We start from the raw sequence: 22937 nt of genomic DNA, 5'->3' as shown, positions 1-22937 counted from the left end.
TAAAAAAAATAAATGAAGGCTGTTTGTCGATGTGCATGTATCTCATTAACACGACCTCAATCTGTCCCTGAACTAAACCGACTGTTCTTATAAGACGACCTCATAATCTGAACCTTATCAGAAGTATTGAGAAGAGTATTATAACAGCATGTCTGCTTGATGATCTACAGAGCTAACGCACAGTTAATATTCAAAATATATACATACATTTATATACAGTCCTCGCCTTTATCTCACAGCAAATAGTGTCCAAGTCAAGTGTAGGACACAGAATCGTGTCATTAGGGACTTAATGAAACCAGAACAAGGCCGTCCAAGTTTTATAAACATGTTCAGAACCGAGGGGCTCGGACCAAAAAAGTGCCGTCACACGTCGGTGGTTTGATCCCCGGCTCCTCCCGTCCACATGTCCAAGTGTCCTTGAGCAACAGGCTGAAGCCCAAACTGCTCCCGATGGTCAGACCAGCACCTTGCATGGTAGCTCACTGCCATCAGTGAGTGAGTGAGTGAGTGAGTGAATGGATGAATGAGGGCAGCAGTGCTGTATAAATGCCGTCTATTGACCAAATATTATCAGACTGCTTGTAGTGCTTAAAGCTCCTGACTGAGCTCCACATGTGCTTTAAAACCATCAGACTTCACTGAACTAAAGGCTGCTGTTAACACTGTCAGTCAGTGTGAACACTTTGCAGCTACAAGTAAATATAATGTGACTTTTATATTTGTTGGCATTATTTGGGTCGAGCCTGTATTGGTTGTTTATTATGTTTCCAGGTGCTCAGGCAGTCTGTCAGGTCCAGTTACACACTAATGTTTCTGTTGTTCACTGATGATGCACTTGTAGTGTATCAGGTCACTTCAGGCAGCGCTTCATCATTTCTGTACAAACGTTTGAATAAAACATGAAAAATGTCAAAACTGTGTGTTGTGACTGTTTCTGATGTTTCTGTGTTCAAACTGTGATCAAAGAAATAAAAGTGATTTTAATTTCTGGGTGTGATTCTGAGATGATCTGTATTTTACAGCAGCTGTCAGGACACCAAAGAGACAACAGTGAAGTAGACACCTGAAAAATCTACTCAAGTACAGTGACAAAGTACTTGTACTTCGTTACTTCCCTCCTCTCAGTGGGCCAACACCCAGACAAAATACGATGGCAGCTGCAGGCCTGGTGATGGCGCTTTTATTCTGAAAGGTTTGTACCGGAAGTGGCGCAGCTTCAGGCTGAGGAACAGAAACAGGTTGTGATGAAGCAGTCAGGGTGTTGAGGAGCGTGTGAAGCTCCGTCACATAGAGACATCATCAGTGTGGTGAAGTCCTCAGAGGACATCGACAACTATGGAGCTTGTTCCTCTCGTGTGTCTCTGTCTGCTGAGCTGCTCTGGAGAAACGTCTGCTGCTGGAGACGGTAAGAAAACTGATCATCACTCACTGAGAGTTTTTCATTCTCACTTTATTTCATCTGAACAGCGGAACAATGTGGAAACATGCTGGATGTTCATCAGCTGCTTCCTGCTTTAGTGCGTACGAGACACCTGCTCAGCGCGCTGTGACGTCACACGCACCCTGATAACCAGCACTCATCGATAGTATTGATTGGATCGATTACAGAAGAATTACAGCTGGATGATGCTGAGGTTTAATCTCGAAATGCTCTGTAATGGTGTCGTCATCACTGCTGTTTGTTTGTGTGTGTGTGTGTGTGTGTGTGTGTGTGTGTGTGTGTGTGCGTGCGTGCGTGCGTGCGTGTGCGTGGGCGTCGTCTCCATCCTGCTGCAGACACGCACAGTTTCACAGAAACGCTCGCGCAGACATGAAACCTTCAGGATGTTGTGATTGTTGGACTTTGACTCTTAAAGTTCAGTTCACTTTGAACTAAAGTAGTTCCCTCAATAAAACAGAGACGTGACTCAGATGTTCATCAGGAAGGACTTGATAGTTAATGACTCGTTAATGAGTCACAGATAAACTATATAGTAGATAATGAGTCCACAGGACAGACTGGGAGACACGTTATCGATCAATCATCAGCTGATGATGAGTTCATGATGACGTTCATTACTGATTAGCTTCGGCTATAAATGCTGTAGTGTGCAGCAGGTTTAACACAAACTTGTCCCTCAACAATTAAACATTAAATACATTAATACATAAATAAATATCTGTGGGTTAGAGTCACTTTATTCATGAGTTATATATGAATCAGTGTGAAACATGATACTGAATAGTTACCAAGTCGGCTCATTAGTTAATCAATAGTTAATCATTAGTTACTCTTTAGTGAGAGAGGAGAGAATAAACAGTTTAATCTGAGTGCTGTCCTTTATTTTTATTTACTCTGCAGTGAAACATAATACAGAGTAGTTACCAGGGGCGTTGCTAGGCCTGCAGCTTTACAGGGGCATTGTTCTGTGATCATAAACTGTCTGTGATGAAAAATAGACTCATTCATGAAATTTCATCTGGAATTTTACAGGAGGGCACAGCGCATGTTTAAAAAGTGTCTGGCTACGCCCCTGATCCTGACATGATTTTGAGTCAATTGATCACATGACCTGGAAGCTATTGAGCTAACGTGCTAATATTTACATATAAAAATTAATAAAAAATATGAACAGATGTAAAATGTAAAAACAAGAGGCGTATCTCATGCAGCCAGCGTAGTTACATGATCCTGACCAGGGGCGTTGCTAGGCCTGCAGCTTTACAGGGGCACAGCAGTAAGTGCTCAGTATGTTGATTCACAGATAATTATGAACGAGTCATCACCTGATGATTAATGAATATAGTATCTCAGCCTGTTCTCTAACATTATCTGCTGTAAAGTCCTTGAATCCAAGTTAATCAGGAATTATTCATTAACGATTCATTAATTATCAGGTTGTTCCTGATTCATTCCTCACTCCCTCCTCAGTAACTACTCATATTGTTGTGTACCTCATTGTAAAGTGTTGCTGCTGTATTATTAACTTCAACCTGTGAACAACTGTAACAATATGTTTCAGTGGTTTTATGAAATGTGAACAAAAACAAAGCAACAACCACAAATCACACAAAAAGTCATCAGCAGGTCGTGCTGGGATGTTTGTTGTTTGTTTGTTTGTATGTTTGTTGTTTAACTTGTATTTTCTTCCAGGGCCAGTTGTCGTCACCGTGGAGGAAGGAAGTGACGCCATGTTACCCTGCTCCATCAGCACCAAGGCGAACATTGAGAAACTGACGTTTCACTGGAAGAAAGATGGTCTGGAGGTTTTCTTTTATCAGAACCACAAACATTACAATAACGGTGGACAAACAGGTCAACACAGACAGTTTGAAGGACGGGTTTTTCATTTTGACGATGAACTAAAGCACGGCAACGCCTCCATAAAAATCACCAAAACACAGCTGGATGACAGCGGAAACTACTCCTGTACTTTCCCCCCCAACAGAAGTCCATCCAGCGTTACTCTTTATGTGGGTGAGTGTTTTATCAAACAGTTTTGAAGACGGATGCGACTGTTAAAGTTCTTGCATTTATTCATTTAAAGTGTTTGTGTCACATTTCTTTCTCATACCGTCTCCAGACTTCCTGTTAAAGTCAACAATAAATTATTAAGTCACATAATAATCACACTTTTTTCCAGGTATCACATGTTTTCCATGTTGGTAATATCATATAATCACTCTGACATAATAATTGTGTTGTGTTTTCCCTTTTAGATCGTGACCCAAAGCGCTCTGTGTTAACCTCTTGAGGCTCATTTTGATCGTGTGTGTTTCTGTCCCTCAATATCTGAACATTTTAAAGTGTATAATAGTCCAACAAGACCACGAGCAGCTGATACATGTTCACTGCATCACTGTAAAACACTGTGAGGGTTCATCAGGTGTGTTGATCTGATCTAAGACTCTGAGAGAGTTGAATTAGGAAATGATCAAACTGAAAAAGTAGAAACTTTCTGGTTTTATTTTCTATTAAATATTATTTTTAAAATGAAATGAATAAGTTATAATCTGGGCCATCAGGCTGAAATTCACAGGATCTCTCCCTCAACTTGTCTCAAATGTCTGAACCAAATTTTAGGCTGACAGACAGAAGAGGCTCTGAGATATTTTAGAAAGTGCAGTACAGGTTATCTCCAGCAGATGTCCACAGAGCTCTCTAAAACTTCTCCAAAGTTACCAAATGATGATAATAAATCCCTTTAAGATGCTGAAAAATGTCCCTCAGTGTTAAAGTTGACGATAAAAAGATGTTGTGAGTGTTTAAATAAAGATTTACATATTTATTATCATTGAATCATGTCTCCTTAAACATATCAATAAAGTTTCTCTGTTATGTGGGTGTCCCGCTACCACAGGAAGTCCGACAACAGTCACTTCCATATATGGTCACACAGGTAATTTAATTGGCTGCTGACTCAGAGTGTTTTCACGGTGCTGACTTACCATTGGATGAGAGCAGCTGTCAATAACACACATGTGGCGCTGAGGTAAAGATGCTGTCCTGTGATTGGCTGATGGAGTTAAAAGCCCGTTAGGTTCGTCCCTTTAGGTCGTAGAAAGATGCTGATTGGTTGGTTTTGTTCCGGGGCGTTTACTGATTTCAGAGATACTGAACATCATTGGTCAAATCTTTTGTCGATACTTTAAATTGATTAAATTGAAGTTGTTTGGAAAGTTTGACGAGCGGCGCTAAAAATAAACGAGCGACACAATCGACTTTTATTGTGGTGGTTTTAACTTCCGCTTCCGTTTAAACGCGCTGGATTTAATGGGTGGACTTTTGTCTTTAAAACGAGCCGCTGTTCGTCTATAAATGTCTGTTTTTACACCTATAAACACATTTTAACTGCGGCTACACAGGCTAGCTAGTAAGTAGCTAACTGTTTACTGCCGTAAAGTGAGACGCTGCTGTTGTGATGTCGTAAATCTTTATCTTAGGTTCCTAAATGTGTTGATAAAACGAACATGTCAGCTTTCAGATGAGGTGTAATATGTGTGTGTTGACTTCTGTCGTCAACATGAAAATATGTTTTATGTTTATTTATTAATTTTACACGTAAATATCGGGTCGCGTGCATCCTCCGCACCTTATAACATTAAGAGACAGAACAGGTGAAAACATCCCAGGTGAGTCCTGATTCTGATGACGTCACTCTCCAGCTCTCATTGATAGAAAATGGCTGTCATCAGCTCCACAGGCCTCAGTATCATTCAACACACTTACACCTGTTGAGCTAAACCTCTGTGTGTCATTCTGCTGTGTTACACATCTGGAGACAACAACATCTGTTCAGTTTGTGTCAGTGTTAAAGATTTACACTAAAAACTGCCTTTATATTATATTTATAATGACAGTCAATAGAAACTGTAAATATTGTGCTTTGATCATCTCAGTGACAAAAACACATTCAAAGTTATAAACACTCAATATTCCAGTTTATCAGGTAACACAGATAAAACTCACCAGTCTCATTAAACAGACCAGGAATTAATCTTCATGAAGGTTTTAATGATCAGATTGTGTTGAAGCTGTTCAGAGATGTTGATTCAGTCTTATTGTCAGTCTGTAACTGTAGTTTGTGTTTCTTTTAAACTGCATTGTCTGAGTAGTGTGTTGAGATACTGAGAGGTGTTTCTAATATTTATCCACCCTCGTTTGACAGAATTAAACTATGAATATATATATAAACAATATCTGTTCAATCGTCCACAACCTTCTCTTGGCTATAAAGCAGAATTTCAACTAATTTTATGATTAATTTTCCATTCAGACAGCTATATTAAAAAATTCCTTACTAATTCAGCTAAATCCATTGACATATCAGGAGTGCATACGTTTAAAGATGTGTTTAATATTTCATTTATACAATTTCTAAAGTGTAGCTCTTCAAATTTAGCAGAAACTCACTATATATGAGCGTCTGCCATGATATGAATCAGAATCTGCCTCAAACTGGAAGAAATTAAAAATGTTTGAACTATCATCCTGTCAAACAATGATGGAGGTTTATATTGTGCTTTTCTATTTCTTTGTTCCTCTGTATTTTCTCATCACAATTTAAATTATATATACAAGCAGAGTATTGTTTATTACGCTATAATTGTCCTTTTATTGCCTGTTTTTTGTTCACAGGTGCAGCTCCAGAGCCAAATATCAAGATACTTGATGAAACAAAGGGCTGGTCTCTGCTGCAGTGTGAAGCTCATGGTGATCCACTTCCTACAGTAGAGTGGAGGGACAGTGATAACAACACTCTTAATGCTGAGAAACCTCAGATCTCAGAAAGAGGAGGTCGTTCATACATCACTGTCAAGATTACTGTGACCAAGACCGACAACTACAGCTGTGTAGCTACACAGGAGACAATCAGCCATAGGATTGCTACTGTGACCTATGTGCTCATTTATGGTAAGTGGTATTTTAGTCTTCAGAGTATTTTAATGATCCATGTGTTTTAAAAAGTATAATGAGTTCAGACTGAACACACAGGTAATCAGCTCAAAGTCTGTTGATGTTGAAAATGTTTCAAACTGAAGGAACTCTGAGACTTAAAATAGAAAAAGCAGATAAATGTGTTGTGGATGGAAATAAGAAGAAGAAGTGGAGTTCATGTTTGTGCTGCTGAAACATTCACTGTAAAAACTCTCCAGCTGTTAAATTAACTGGAATAAAATCAACTTTTGTGTTCAGTCTGAATTCACCTTTAAGGATCATTTACATCATTCATTATCTTCTTTATGTTGGATATGACTACGTACAACTGTGATGATACACGACTACAATATGAGCACATACACTTGATTCATGTGTTCATTTAGTTCATTAATCAGAGAAACTGTGTTCACTGAGAGAGAAACTCTTAGTCCTGAAACACATCTGAGCTCTGTCTCCTCGAGTCACACTGGTGCTGCTTCTGGTTCTGATGCCACAGGATCTTCATCACTAAATCTTTGTCTCAGTGACATAAAGAGTGATGTTGGTACCAGCTCAGGTCCACTGAGGAGCTCAGACTGGAAGTGGTCCTGAACTCTGAGCCTCCTTTTCTGTGAAGTTTGTTTTTGTAGTTTTTTTGTAGTAAGTTTTTGTAACAACTACGAGGTGTAACTGTTGAGTCACTGACTGAACCAACTGACAGAACCGGGTCAGTACAGAAACACAGAATATGAGCTGCTGAGTGAGTAGAAGAGGAAACAGAAGATAATGTGACATGACACTGATCTGAAATGATGAGTTATGATGAGTGATAATAACAACATGAGTCATTAAACATCAGCACACATTTTAACTCACTCTGACTAAATATTCATGAAACGTTAAAGACAATAAATCACTTTTAGTGCTGTTGAGTTATGTTTTATCAGATTATATAATATTGCTAGAATTATAAGTTATTGAAGTTACAGAACAGTTGTGTTGGATTGTTTCAGATTAGAGCTGCGAGGTACGGCCTTAAAATTATATCACAATAATTTTAGGCCACATTCTGATATACGATATGTAAATTTAATCTCAAAAGCGCTTCATAAATGTTAGGACGGGGCCACAAAATCAAATATCTCAATGAGTGTGTCCAAACAGGCCCTACTGTGATATCAGTATTGTGGGGATGACTATTGTAACTTTCACAAAACATTAACATGATGAGATTTCTGATCAGTAATCATCATTAATGTGGATATAATGACTCAGTGGGTAAAGAAAGTATCAGAACAAGTAGATCAGTCTGGTGAGTTCAGAACATGACGTCACTTTACTGTAATGAGCCTTTAAAACCAGGAGCAGACAACAGTTATGATATATCACCATGTGAGAATATCAAATATCTGAGACAACATATAGTCTCATATCATGATAACAGTATATATTGTATATGTTGCTCAGCCCTGCTTTAGATTGTACAGGTGTTCCTATTAAAGTGGCCACACCCGAGCCCTGTTAACAGAAGGGGACAAGCTTTTAATGACCCTGTGTTTCACATTTCATAACACATTTTCTTTATTACTTTAATGTAAATAGACGACAAAGTTCACATGACGTCCTTTAATGTTTTTTTAAGCACAACAAATGTGTAAAAGTTCAGGAGCTGCTGTAAAGTCTTCACTGTTGATGTGTTTCTGTCCTGATGTGAGTCAGAAAAAGTGTTTCAGTTGTAAATAGTTACAAACTCTTTAAAGAGAAGTTAGAGAAGTTGTACTCGTCTTGTTCTATCTAACGATGTAACGAGGTGTAATTAAGGCTTCTGTTTCTCTGTTCTTCATGTTTCTCTCCTTAAACACACTGTAATCCTCATGTACAAGCAGAGAAGTGATGAACAGGAAACATCACCACGTTTCATTTATAATCCTGTAATTGTTCTTCATTACTGATGTCTCACTACATGTCTTGTTATCTTCACAGGTGCAGCTCCAGAACCAGGTGAGATTCTGTTCTAGTCGTGTTGTCTCACAAACAGCTGGAGGAGTGAGTGCAGTCAGTAGTGTAGCAGTGGATGAGTGAAGATGTGCTGTGTGGATGTTGAGCTGTAAAAACAAACCAAAGGAAACCAAAAGCCACGACACAAAGATGTGTGAGCAGATGTTCTGAAGGATTTCTATACATGGAGCACATCAGGCCCAGGTGTGTCCCATGCTGCTGATGAAGCTCCCAACAGGTGTGCAGCCCTGGAGACAGAAAGCACAGCAGCAGCAGAGTGAAGCCGTCAGAGAGGCCGTCACTGTTAGCTCTGTTTAGATTAGAGAGATTAGAGAGAGACTTTATTAATCCCAGTGACAAACTGCAGCGTTACAGCAGCCGAGTTACACATGAATCACACAACAAACAGCATGAAGACACTCAGACAGGAAGAGAAGAGTTTACTCACTGATGACTTTATTATTTTATTTCTCAACTACAAACTGAACTCACACTGAAAACTAGGAGCAAACTTTAACTCTACATGTAATTATATTTTATGAGTCTAGATCAAAGTAACTAGTAACTTTATCTGTCTGATTAATGTAGTGGAGTAAAAAGTACAATACTACCTCTGAAATATAGTGAAGTACAAGTTTAAAGTTATATAAATTAGAGTACAATTATAAGCTCAGTACTTGAGTACTTGTACCCGTCTGTCTCTGAGTGTTTGTTAATCTGAGTTGTTGTCAGAGACTCAAACAAAAGCTTTTAAACACTTAATGTTTCATATTTTAAAACACATTTTTTCTCTGACTTTAGTGAAATAAAAAATACATCAGGCAACAAATCTCATGTGATGTCAATTCAAGATAATTTTTAGTGAGTCGTGATCTTTTTTTTATCAACTTAAAGCTTTTTAAAGTTAAAACAGTCGCGATCATCGACTGTATAAAATATAGTCGAAGCCTTCAGGTCTGAAAGTGCCTTAAACCTGCATTCTTTCTACCGACCAGCAGGGGGCGACTCCACTGGGTTCAGACAGGTGTGATTGTATGGAAGCTGCTTCTCACCTGGTTTATTCCCTCAGTAAACAGTCTCCTGATGAGTTCATGGTCTCAGTCTGTAGCTTCAAGTCTTCTTCAACTCAACATGATGTTCATTTAGTCAGTTATGGTCCCGTTGACAGTAAAATAGATGAAGAAGCAGGGTGTGATTTAGGGCGAGAAAACCTTCATTTATGCTGAAACCCATGTGCCTCTTAATGCTGAGATCATTCTTAGTGTTTTAATATTTCAATCATTTTAAAAAGACTTTGTCGTCCTGGTTTTTACCTTCAATAATTAAATTGATCATTTAGAAAGTGTATTTTGTGTTAACTCAGGTCGTCTCTGCCTCATATTTGATTGTGTTTGAACATCTGAAGCAATTAAATGTGACAAATATACAAACATGGAATAAATCAGGAAGGAGTCAGATACTTCTTCATGACACTGAACATAAAGGCTGTGGAGCTGCAGGTTTTACTGGACAATGTAAACTTGTAATTATAAGCGTTGTGTTGCAGTGAAGGTCCAACATGACAAACAGCTTCCTGGTACTTTATTCATTAACTGCAGCAGAGTTGGTTAATTACAAGATGAATGAACTTAAAATCCAGCATTGAGTTTTGACTGAAAGTGAAAATGAGATGAAAACATCAGATGAACTGTAACACTGTGGTTTATACATCTGAGCAGGAGTCTTCCTCTTCTGTCTGAGCCTGAAACCAGGAGTGAAGAAATGTTCAGCACCTCCAACATTTACTGATGTTTGACTGTGACTGAGAATCAGAGTCTTCATGACACAGTTTGTCCACTAGAGGGCAGCACCAGGCTCATTTCACACTGTAAAAAGTCCCTCTCATTACAGAGAGTCACATCTATTATTAGTCACATCTAAAGGATCCTCATCAGGTTTTAAAAATGTTGAAAATGTTTCAGACTGAGTGAAAACTTCAGTCTTCTACTGAGACTCAACTTCAATAATCTACAGACTGTGTGTTGATCTGCTCCCATCAGGCCCAATAACTGTGGAGCCGACCAGCACCAAGAAGCTCACAGTGACTTTAACCTTCGTGTTTCTGGACAGTAGTCAGTGGTGGAAGAAGTACTCGGATACTTTACTGAAGTGACAGAAGCAGAAACACAAAGTAAAAATACTCTGTTACAAGTAAAAGTCCACCTGAGTAAAAGTGTAAAAGTATCAGTAAAAGTATTGTGAAGAAGTTTTATATTTTATCAGATGATCCTGTGTTTTTACTGTCAGATCAAAGTGATGAATGTAACTAAGTCCATTTATTTCTTCACTGCTGGGACCAGAACCAGAAGCAGCCTCTGAGCTGTGGAGCCCAGCAGGAGGAAACTGGACCTGAGATCAGAGCTAACATCACTGTTCCTGCTCACATTCATCCCAGTGGAGTTTTCATGTGAAACAAGTTCAGGTTTCAGGAGCAGACTCACCTTTAGTTGTTCTGTGTGAGCTGTGAGGTCCAGTCTGCTGTTTATCATCTGCACTGACACTCTGACTGATGCTCTCACTGTTCATCTGTTTCAGGGCTTTCTGCTGGAGCGATTACTGGTTTTGTAGTTCTCAGCCTCCTTTTAGTTGCTGCTGCTGTTGCTGTTGTTGTTGGTGGGCTTTACATCAGGCATCTCAGAAAAGAAAATCGTCAGAAAGGTAAGTTTAAATAATGTATCAATTAATATTCATGGTGAGTGAAAACACACATTCTTTGTCTGTATCTCAAGTTCAGAGTCTTGACAGTTGTTTTATCTCAGACATGAATCGTTCTGTTGATATTTACACTCAAGACCTTTGAGGTTTTCTTGAATATAACTTGTTTTCCTTCCTGCAGACGAGGAGAAGAGAGAGCCTCAATCTGAACCCAACTCGTCGACCTCGTTGAAAGAATCCACCTGATCCAGAAATGTAACTCTCTTTGCATGTGCTGTGAAGTTTGCTGCTGCTATATGTGTGTGTTGTACCAGTTAAACATTTAAAGAAACCAGTTTGAGTGTCAGACGATGCTGGATGATGGTGAGGATGTTCTGACTGGTTGTTTCAGGCAGTTTGAGGGTTAAAACTGTTTTAAAGTCAGTTTAAAGGGTTGGGATGGCAGCAAAGTGAAAATGAAGCTTGTTTGCACTTTCATGCAGAAGACAGAGATTTGGACTGAGGTGATCATTACTTTCATTTCTTTTAACGAGTTTTGGGCGTGTCAGTCCGACTGCGTCAGACACAAGGGTGTAACCATGGTAACAACATCGGGGAGGGTCCAAATGAGAGTAATTATGTAAAAATGTACTTTCCACAATTCTGTGATATTTATGAATGAAAATTAACTCACTCAGAACAGTTTGTAGTTATTATTCTGTTGAGTATATTTGTAAAGAACAGTGTACAGCAGTAACACTTACTTGACACGTTAGCTTGGCTGTTGTTGTTACTTCACGCACTTCACTGTAAAAATGCATCCAAACAAAGCAAAAACATTTAACTATAGTCACTTAACAATAATAGTACATTAACCATAATTTATTTTATTATTTAATGTTCAAAACATCATCATTGAACACGATCGTGTTATTTTTGTAGCATCGTCCAGTAAATATTCAGTGTGGTGATGAGGTTGTTGTGTCTCAGGAGTTGTTAAAGTAGTTTAATTTGTTTCGTTCATTTTTTTATTTAACATGCACCTTAATATACATTACTATCAGCCCTCCACAATAAGAGCTGGTCCACATGCAGTACAGTGACGTGTACCTGTAACAGGAGAGAGCAGGTGGCCTTTAATGCTGACAGGACTGATTATTAATGAATCATTCTGTTCAGTGAAAATTAAATGAAAAGTTTGTGTTGAATTCTGATATTTTGTGAGATTCAGTTCCACTCTTGTGAAGCTTTAAGAGAAAAAATGACCAAACAAACTTTGACTCTGTTATTAATGTTGTTGAGGACAAAGACGAGCTCTTTCACTCTGTTCTGTTGCTTTATTCTTTTATTTTTATATAAATATCTGATTATCTGATCTATCTCTCTTTGTCGCTGTTAGTCCGTGAGTGAGTGAGTGAGTGAATGGATGAATGAGGGCAGCAGTGCTGTATAAATGCCGTCTATTGACCAAATATTATCAGACTGCTTGTAGTGCTTAAAGCTGCTGACTGAGCTCCACATGTGCTTTAAAACCATCAGACTTCACTGAACTAAAGCCTGCTGTTAACACTGTCAGTCAGTGTGAACACTTTGTAGCTACAAGTAAATATAATGTGACTTTTATATTTTATATCTGTGTTATTGTCATTACTTGGGACTTATGGAAGGCCAGAAAAATTATTCCCATGTTAAATCATAATTATGAGATAAAAACATCAAAATTATGAAAAACTAATTAAAATATGAGAGAACATTTTGAAATTATGAGATCATATATTATTGTGGTAATTGCGCAATTAAAGTCTAAATTATGAGAGGATACATCATAATTATGATTTACCATGAGAAATTCTATTTTATGAATGCTTACTGTAGTTTTCATTATTTGTTGTCTTCACCTGTCAGAAATGATCTTCTGTAGGGACGAGCGTGTCCTGCTTCTTTGTATTTGTTAAGGTTCTGATCCAGAGTCTGTCAGGTCCAGTTACACACTGAACTCTACACTCAGTGTCCAGTTTATTAGGTGCAGCAGCTGCATCAAGATGGAAAGAAATCCTGTTATGAGGAGCAAAGGCCAAAAGAAATAACTGTTGTCATCCCTGATGCAAAGCTCGAAGAGTCCAGAACATCGAGGGGAAATAAAAACTTACCTGTCACAAAAGTAGAAAAAGGACTGAAAATGCTTCACCTGCAATTTATGATGTTTCTACACTACGAATTCTTCAAAGGCAAAATGAAATATCTGAATTTCTGATACAACAAAGGACAAGCCAACTTTTCACCAAGAGCTACACCTGTTTTTGAAGGTGACCCTTTAAAATTCAAAGTTTTCATGCAAGCCTGTAAACACTGGAGGAGAAAAGTGCAACTAAAGGGGACTGCATGTATTTTCTGGAAAGATGCACCAGAGGGCGTCGAGACAAGGTGCAAAGTTGTTTACACATGAGTCCTGAGAGGCTTTGAAACAGCTGACACCCTCCTACAAGCAGCAGCTTACATGAAAAAAAGTTCTCAGCTGGCCTGCTGTTAAGGCTGAAAATGTTATGAATATCAAAATGGATGTATGTTACAAGGTAGCCGACCCACTGGCAGAGTTTACACTAGACTTTTGTGATGGTCCAAATTTCCGTAAATACTTCAGAACCATGGCAGAACCACGTTAGACTCACACAAAGTTTCTTAAAATCGACTCACCAATAACAGGCGGTGTGTTTGTATGATATGAAATAAGTATTAAATCTAAGAGAAAATGCTGACAGCCTGGTTGGATCAAATATTTTCGTAAATTTATATCTTAATCAGCAGTGGCGGTCCTAGCTTGCATGACGCCCTGGGCAAACCTCACCTTCATGCTTGATTTTATTTACCTCAGTTCTCTCTGTCTCCATCCATCCTGGGTTAGTTGGAATTCAAGTATTTAAACCTAAAGTTAGAAACAGACACAGAAAGTGTTCCCTCTTTACCTGGGGTCTGTTTCACAAAGCAGGTTTAGTGAAAACTCTGAGTCTGTTAACCCTGAAATGAGGGAAACTCTGAGTTTTCCGTTTCACAAAGGGAGGTAACTCAAACCAGAGAAAGAGGGGAAACTCCAGCCTGTTTCACAGAGAGAGGTAACTTAAGCTCTCGGTCAGTTACCATGGTAACATACTCTATGAACCTAACCTGGTCGGGACCAGGTTTTTCTCAACAAACCTCGAGTTTCTCTCTGTCTCCGCCTCTTTCAGCCACACACGGTATTTGATTTCCTCATTCATTCAGTCAGCAGGCGAGTTTTGGCGTAATATAGTTCTGCCGTCTGTTTTTTGAGAAAATCATTGCATAAATCAGTCAGTAGGCCTACATTAGAAGTTATATTAGGTGGCGACTATTTTCACTACCATGGCGTGTCCTTTTGATAATGATCCCGTGGATGAAGGTGCAGCATTACTGCGCAGAGAATTAAATATTCGTCGGGAGATGATCATCAGACCGCGCATAGATGTTCTTGCATTTCCAGACAATTATCTTTTTGAGCGGTTCCGTTTCACGTCACAGTCCATCATTTACATACACAACCTAATCCGTCCTTACATTTCCAACATTAGCCTACCAACCGAAGTCATGCTCTCACATCCCAGCAGATATTGTGTGTTGCGCTGCGTTTTTTTTGCAAATGGGAGTTTTTTATACAACGTCGGAGATGCAGAGCACTTGAGCAAGGCAGCTGTATGCAGAGCGGTCAGAAAAGTGTGCCTCGCCCTGAAACGCCCAGTGGGGTGAAAAACGTAGCCCTCCTCTTCCCCGTTGCCATGGTGACTCGTCGAATCGGGGCTCCATTGATGCTGTCCTTTTATACTTGTGGCGCACGCGCTTAACTCCGGGTGAAACTACTCCGAGTTGATCAAACTAACTCAAATCAGCTGTTCTGGAACCGAAAACTCAGAGTTTTCTATCTCAGACTAGATCAACTCAGAGTTCAAGGTTAGACTCAGAGTTTGTTGAACCTGCTTTGTGAAACGGACCCCAGGTGTGTGCACCTCTGTCAACAGACAGTTAAAACATGAATAAAACAGAATACAATCATTTGCATGTAGTTTTTGTCCTGTATCTATTTAAATACTGTACAAAGACGAGATATTTTAGGTTGAAACTAATAAACTATGTTGATTTCTGTAAATATTTGCTTCCAAGTTTGGGATAGTGGCAACAAAAGACTGCAGGTGAACAGGTTCATTGGTGACAGGTGATAGTGTCATGTTGAAAGGCTCAGTGAGGTTGTAGTGAGGTTCAACTCTCTGTGAAACACATGATTGTGTAGAGGATGTTTCTACATGGACTCAGGAACACATCATAAAACTGTTGTCAGTAAACAGTTTGTTTGTAAATGACTGCACTCTGTTTTTAGACAACTCAGAGTTAGAGTCTTTATAATTATATTGTTCCTGAGTAAGTGGCTTTCAAGCTTCATTTCATTGTGTTTGCTTCATTCTGGCAGCATGACTGTGTGTGTGTGTGTGTGTGTGTGTGTGTGTGTGTGTGTATGGGTGTGACAGGTGTGATGAGTGCCACATCCTCTTTTAAGAAGGCTGCTATTTTCCGTTTCTCGTCAAACATCGTCTGTGGTTAACACATGGGCGTAAGAGATATGTATGCTTTGTTCCACGACATAAAATACATCAGTAAATAACTCATTTAGATTTAAAACCACTTATGTGTATTAAAAAGGCGCGAACACTAAACAGAGGTCGTCTGGGACATAAAACCAAATGTAGAAAGTTGACTGCAGTTTTCTCACTGATATATTTTCAATATTTAGCTCAATTTCTTCACATTTGAGATATAAATTGTTAGAAATATGTTTATATGTAAAAAAAGAAGTTACATGTTAAATCTCATGTTGCAGCTAAATGGGTGAACTGTAACATTTAGAATGAACACTTTGTTTGTTTACATATAAACATGTATTGCTCTATAGGTCAGGTGTGTGCACCTCTGTCAACAGACAGTTAAAACATGAATAAAACAGAATACAATCATTTGCATGTAGTTTTTGTCCTGTATTTATTTAAATACTGTGCAAAGACGAGATATTTTAGGTTGAAACTAATAAACTATGTTGATTTCTGTAAATATTTGCTTCCAAGTTTGGGATAGTGGCAACAAAAGACTGCAGGTGAACAGGTTCATTGGTAACAGGTGATAGTGTCATGTTGAAAGGCTCAGTCAGGTTGTAGTGAGGTTCAACTCTCTGTGAAACACATGATTGTGTAGAGGATGTTTCTACATGGACTCGGGGAGTTGGGTGGTTGGTTGAGTAGGTTTGGGGGAGTTCATATCCTCTTTTGAGAAGGCTGCTACTTTCCGAGAAACTCGTCTCCTGCAAACATCCTCTCGTGGTTTCACCGTTGGAAGATAAAGAGTTACAGTGAGACGTCTGTGAAAATAAAAAACAATCTTATTTTATTGTAATTATTCTCCTGAATGCTGCTCAGTGGTTCCAACCTGCTCGTGCCCATCCACTGTGGGAAGGTGTGTGTTTACTGAGGGCAGTGTGGACAGTCTGATCTTCACAACAAGTGTGTGGAAGTGAATCATGGCACGAACAAAGGAGATTTCTGAGGACCTCCGAAAAAGAGATGTTGATGCTCACCAGGCTGGAAAAGGTTACAAAACCATCTCTAAAGAGTTTGGACTCCACCGATCCACAGTCAGACAGATTGTGTACAAATGGAGGAAATTCAAGACCAATGTTACCCTCCCCAGGAGTGGTCGACCAACAAGGATCAGTCCAAGAGCAAGACGTATTATCATCGGCAAGGTCACAAAGGACCCCAGGGGAACTTCTAAGCAACTAAAGGTCTCCTTCACATTGGCTAATATTAATGTTCATGAGTCCACGGTCAGGAGAACACTGAACAACAGTGGTGTGCATGGCAGCGTTGCAAGGAGAAAGCCACTGCTCTCAGATCATTGCTGCCCGTCTGTAGTTTGCTAAAGATCATGTGGACGAGCCAGAAGGCTATTGGAAAAATGTTTTGTGGACGGATGAGACCAAAACAGAACTTTTTGGTTTAAATGAGAAGCGTTATGTTTGAAGAAAGGAAAACGCTGCATTCCTGCATAAGAACCTTGTCCCTTCTATGAAACATGGTGGTGGTTGTGTCATGGTTTGGGCCTGTTCTGCTGCATCTGGGCCAGGACGTCTTGCCATCATTGATGGAACAATGAATTCTGAATTAAACCAGCAAATCCTAAAGGAAAATGTCAGGACATCTGTCCGTGCACTGAATCTCAAGAGAATGTGGGTCATGCATGGTGGCGTCGTTAGCCCTGGGCTTCCGGGGCTAGAGCCTCGGATGTTTTAAACCTAGCCCCGGACGTTTTTTTCCGGCAAAAATGACAGTTTTTAATACAGAAATAGACACATCAAATCACCCACTTCAGTCAGTCACAACCCAATGACTCTGGTCACAATTCTCACCCGCTCCCTCTGCCCACACGAGCCCAGAACTAACTGCACAGATCACTGCGCGTGAGAAGTTGCCTCAACAACGTAAAAGTAACTCCTTCACAGAGTATGACAAGCATGTGCAGACGTCGCAGACGTGGATATCCGTAGCTTTTTCAGGCCAAAGGCAATGCTAGCAAAGAATCAAGAAAGAACTTCAGGTAACGTTACCTTAGGTAACAATAACGTTAGATAGCACCTCACCTGTAGGCTATTCATCTGCACAGTGGTATTTTCTCTTAACGTGGAAACAGAGTAACAGTTAGGCTTGCCGTAAATTATTGTGTTTTGAGGGCATTAGAAGGGCACTTATTTTAAATTGCACGTATTAATTAAATCAGGGGAATTATGGATGTAGTTTAATCGAACCAGTTATGCACTAAAATGACATTTTCACTGGTAGGCTATATCTTAATGTAGTAAAAGAGGAAAGGTGTGTACCTTGATAGAAAGATAAGAAGAAAAAACCTGTGGGAAGATTGGGCCTCATTCACAATTATCTTCTTAAGAATCTTCTCAGATTATTTCTTGAGTTGTTCTTAAGAGGTTCCTTAAGAAAACCCTACGTCAGATTCATCAACGCGTTCGTAAGCCTCAGAATTGTTTGCAGCTGTGTTCCTACATTGATGAATGCCAGCTCTGCGTAAGTTGAGAGCGTGTGCAAGGTGAGTCTAATTAACATAGGATTAGCATAGGTAACCGCCCATTAAAGGATAAGTACCGTTTTTTACAACCTGGACCTTATTTCTGGCAAAACATATGATCATTTACTCACCCAGATAACTTTGGTGTCATTCGGCGTCGTTCGGACGAAATTAGATCCAGTGTAGCGGCGATATATCCATATAATGGGAGAGACGGGGCAGCGACACACAGCCTCTATATAACGCATTATCTGCCACGAAACTAGTTAATTTCATCAATATTTTGTTATGAAATGCTAGCGCTATTAGCCTCTGAGTCCGGGCTCGTCCGTTATCAACATCCGGGGTCAAACTAGCAGTAGCAGCTACAGGTAAACAAGGCGCGCTGTCGCGGGTGCGCGCGCAGCTCAGAGACGACATCTTCCAGGTCAGAGGTAGTAGATCAGCCTACAGACCCCGGATGTTGACAATAGACGAGCCCGGACTCAGAGGCTAATAGCGCTAGCATATCATAACAAAATATTGATGAAATGAACTAGTTTCGTGGCAGATAATGCGTTATATAGAGGCTGTGTGTCGCTGCCCCGTCTCTCCCATTATATGGATATATCGCCGCTACACTGGATCTAATTTCGTCCGAACGACGCCGAATGACACCAAAGTTATCTGGGTGAGTACATGACCATATGTTTTGCCAGAAATAAGGTCCAGGTTGTAAAAACGGTACTTATCCTTTAATGCCCATAAACGAAACTGCAGGGCCGTGTGGACACTGATGCCGTAGTACAGAGCAAACAGCAACAAAATGCCAAAAGCAAAAAATAAATCAGTTGGAGCGCAGCAGGTGAAGCGAAAAAAAAACTTTAAACATGTGAAAGATGTGCACTGAAAGGTCTGTCTTTTTTGTTTGTTTATTTTTTTAAAGTGAATTAGACTGTTAGACTGAAATTGTGATATTAACGCATTTTCTTCACAAGCAGGCAATTAATTGCGCTCGAACATGAACAGCGTGCCTGCAGTCTGGTCCCATCATTGCGTCACGACGCACATCCTCACGGTGTTGTGGCTGAGGGGGAAGTGGCACACCACGCTTCATAGCGATGTTGTGCAGAACACAGCAGGCAATGATCATCATACAGGCCTGTAACAGTGAGGGAGAGTCATAAGTTAAGATGCAAGGTGTTTGAATAAACGTGACCTTAGTCTAAGCAGATTTTATAATAAAATAAAATATAAAATGTTAAAAAATAAGAATAAATCCTGCATAAGAAAAAATTCATGAATGCCACAATCTTCATCAAATCTTCGTAAGTGGGACTTAAGAACACATTTGTTCGTAAGAACCGTTCATGAATGAGGCCCATTGTTTTCTGCTGATCTTGTGACTGCATGTAAGACAGCCTGATAGAGATCTTTGCTGTAGTCGTTGACAAGCTGCTGCAAAGCAAATAAGTAAAACGTACAGTAAATCCTCAGCTATACACTCACAAAATCACAGACACCAGCTTGACACAATAGTAGTAGTCATGTGTGGGCTTTGATATGTAGGCTTACAGATTATTCAACAGGAAGTGGGGCGTGTTGCTGATGGTGGCAGCCATGAAAACATTCACCACCCACACCGTCTTAACAATGTGACCTTCCTCACGTTTACCACATCTTACCTTTCACCTCAATTCCAAAAGTTTTTGATGCGAACACAAAATCATTGATAAGCGTGCGCGTGCTTCTGACACAGCTTTAGTGTTGCATCATAAAAAATAAAAACCCAAACTAACGCAGTTGGTAAAGTAAAGTTGGAAGGATATTCACAGGTTCGAACTTCCGGGATCAATAAATCTGGAGCGAACCGTTTTCCAAACACAAATGATGCCTCTATCCCACCGTAATAGCATAGCATTTTTACAAAGAGCAAACAAAAATCAATAACTCCACTGTTACACAGTATTGGAACTCCAAAATCACCATAGGCTTTTGCATATTTTTGGTGATGTTGGAGTCTCAATACTGTATAACAGTGCAGCTATTGATTAATATTGGTAGATATTAATGATTAATACTAATAAAAAATCACCAAAAATATGCAACAGCCTATCCATCGAAAACTGCTGTTGTAGTATGACCATGAGGAGACCCTTGGTGTGTGTGGTGATTTTGGAGTCCCAATACTGTGTAACAGTGGAGTTATTGATTTTTGTTTGCAGCATCTGGCTCTTGTATTGCAATTTGCAGACGGTCCCTGCGCACTCGCCCGGCTGTCGGCTGCGCATAGCGATCAATGTTCTCCGTCCAGCTCGGAGGACGGCTTATTTTTGTGAATATCGAAGTTACAAAACCAAACATACTTTGTCAAAATTTGTATGTGTGTAGAGGAATCACTTCCTCCAACTTTCACATTAAAACATTATTTTTGGCTCCAACATTTTCGGTTTCAAGATGTATTGGAGTTGTATTTATAGGCTACAATAGGCTACTACTAGAAGCCCTGCAATTCAGTAAATTGTGTGATGCAGACCAGATTTAATAGTAATACTTTATTTCAGATCTGTAGATCCTTCAAAAATTAAAGAAAGCAGCATACATCATAAAATGTTGACCCTCATGAAGCTATAGCTACTATGTTTCAACTGTGAATACTCTGATTTCACATTTTTAGAAAAAAACATTGTGCAGACGTGAGTGCAGTTTTGTTGTGATTGATAATGTGTAGGCAGAAGTCACATAAATCCATCTTGGTGCATCTTGGAGAGGGAAGCAGAGCAAGCAGAGTGTGAGCGCACACACACACACACACACACACACACACATCAACAATTTTCACAACTTCAGCCCCTGTTCTTTTACCCTTGGCCCCTGATGTTCTTGAATCCTAAAATCGCCCCTGGTCATGCAGCAAGACAACGACCGTAAGCACACAAGTCGATCTACCAAAGAATGGTTAAAGAAGATTAAAGTTCATGTTTTGGTATGGCCAAGTCAAAGTCCTGAACTTAATCCAATCGAAATGTTGTGGAAGGACCTGAAGCGAGCAGTTCATGTGAGGAAACCCACCAACATCCCAGAGTTGAAGCTTTTCTGCACTGAGGAATGGGCTTAAATTCCTCCAAGCCGACGTGCAGGACTAGTCAACAGTTACCAGAAATGTTTAGTTGCAGTTATTGCTGCACAAGAGGGTCACACCAGATACTGAAAGCAAAGGTTCACATACTTTTGTGTTCACAAAAGTAACCATGCTGAAGTTTCCTGGACACGTATTGTTGCAATAGACCGTAAGACAGATCACAGCATGTCTGCTCCCTCAACTGAGCTAGCATACAACTAATATATATAAATATAAAAATAAATATACATATACAGTCCTCGCCTTTATCTCACAGCACTCAATCACAAATAGTGTCCAAGTCAAGTGTAGGACACAGAATCCTGTCAAAGTAAAAAGGCATCAGTCCGCTCTGACACATTTGTCTGATGGTTGAACAACATCTGAACCCGACTCACTTCCTGAAACCAACAGACCAACGTTCACATCCACTTCAAGCAGTGTTTGGCCAAAACAGGAAGTCTGCAGGGTTTGAACTTCTCGTTAATTCTTCACACAACTTCTTCTTTCACGTCTCGTGTACAACAGAGTACAACTTCCAAGAAAGATTGTATGAACGTAGTGGAAACACCAGAAACATTTTCTTGGCTCGACTCTATAATTTGTCGTATAGATAAGAAGAAAATGAAACAAAGTGCAAAGGAAACAGACTTTGACTGGAGCTCTTTTGATTATAACGTTGTGTCTTCTGCTGCAGTTTAAAAGCATCTGACTGGAGAAATAACTGTTTATCTCCATGAACCAACTCATTATGTTCACATAATGTCGTCACTTTGCATTTTCTTTTGTTTTTCCACAAATTCTGTTAAAACGTTAAAATCTTTCGTCTTCAGATTTGGTTCGACAAGACGTCGTACAAACTAGTTGGTCCAGAGCTGAGCTTAGTTTAGATTCCTGATGTTAAATATACATCAAAGGGTTCCACGCAGTGGAAAAAATGTAACATTGGACACTCGATAAAAAACATCATCAAGCTGAACTGGGGGAGATAATGACTCCATAAATTTGTGTCCTGAAAACAGACGCTTCTTACATGTGCAGAACTTGCCTGAGAAATCTCCTGTTTTTAAGTTTCCTTCAGTCTCACAGTAATCCACTGATAGTTGTCCGTTCATCAACAGGTTCACTGCAAACAGGAACTACTAACAGCTAATTCAGCAAAGTTTTAATGGAGTTTTATTTCTGTTGTTTTTCTGTTTTAAAACAAGTCTCCAGCTACTTCAGTTGTTGAGGAGAGTTTTACTGTGAAGCTCCAGAAATGTTTTGTGGACAATGAAACTTCACCTGACTTTACATCAGCATGAGGGAGGAGATGATGACTGAGTGTTTGTTTTGTTTGAGTGAACTGTTCCTTTAACTGTATTTCCAACAGACCACTGTGGTGTTTGTGTTGCCTGAATATGAGGAGGGAAGCTGGACATGTTTTGTGGACTATGAAACTCGGGGGCTGAGTTACACTCTTCATCACAGACTGTTTCTTCCAACACGTCTGGAGCGGATCTTTATTTGCTTGTGTTGGAGGAACTGCAGAGATGTTTCACTGCTGCTGATCAGGTCGCTCCAGGTCAGGAAGAGAAGCAGCTTTTACACATGAACAGTGAAGCTGAAGCTCAATTTCAGGCTGTAAAGTAG

At 39.7% G+C, this 22937-nt stretch overlaps 2 protein-coding genes across 2 annotated transcripts in view; both read left to right on the top strand.

Moving 5' to 3' along the window:
* Positions 1–22937, top strand: part of LOC311254814 (butyrophilin-like protein 2) — a gene marked incomplete at its 3' end in the record, with an annotated part of 69786 nt that overhangs the window by 19717 nt on the left and 27132 nt on the right. The gene's annotated exons all lie outside the window — the stretch shown is intronic.
* Positions 1212–10553, top strand: LOC311254797 (V-set domain-containing T-cell activation inhibitor 1-like; the record flags this gene model as incomplete). Its single annotated transcript, XM_084348796.1, has 7 exons — positions 1212–1408; positions 3137–3460; positions 3703–3729; positions 5089–5115; positions 6122–6397; positions 8387–8404; positions 10441–10553. The coding sequence occupies exons 1-7, from the start codon at positions 1339–1341 to the stop codon at positions 10551–10553; spliced, it is 855 nt and encodes a 284-aa protein (XP_084204922.1). The 5' UTR covers positions 1212–1338.

The sequence above is a fragment of the Pagrus pagrus genome, assembly GCF_965226575.1.
Source record: "Pagrus pagrus genome assembly, chromosome: 3".
Classification (NCBI taxonomy): Eukaryota; Metazoa; Chordata; class Actinopteri; order Spariformes; family Sparidae; genus Pagrus; species Pagrus pagrus.
This window is presented reverse-complemented; position numbering and strand designations above follow the sequence as displayed.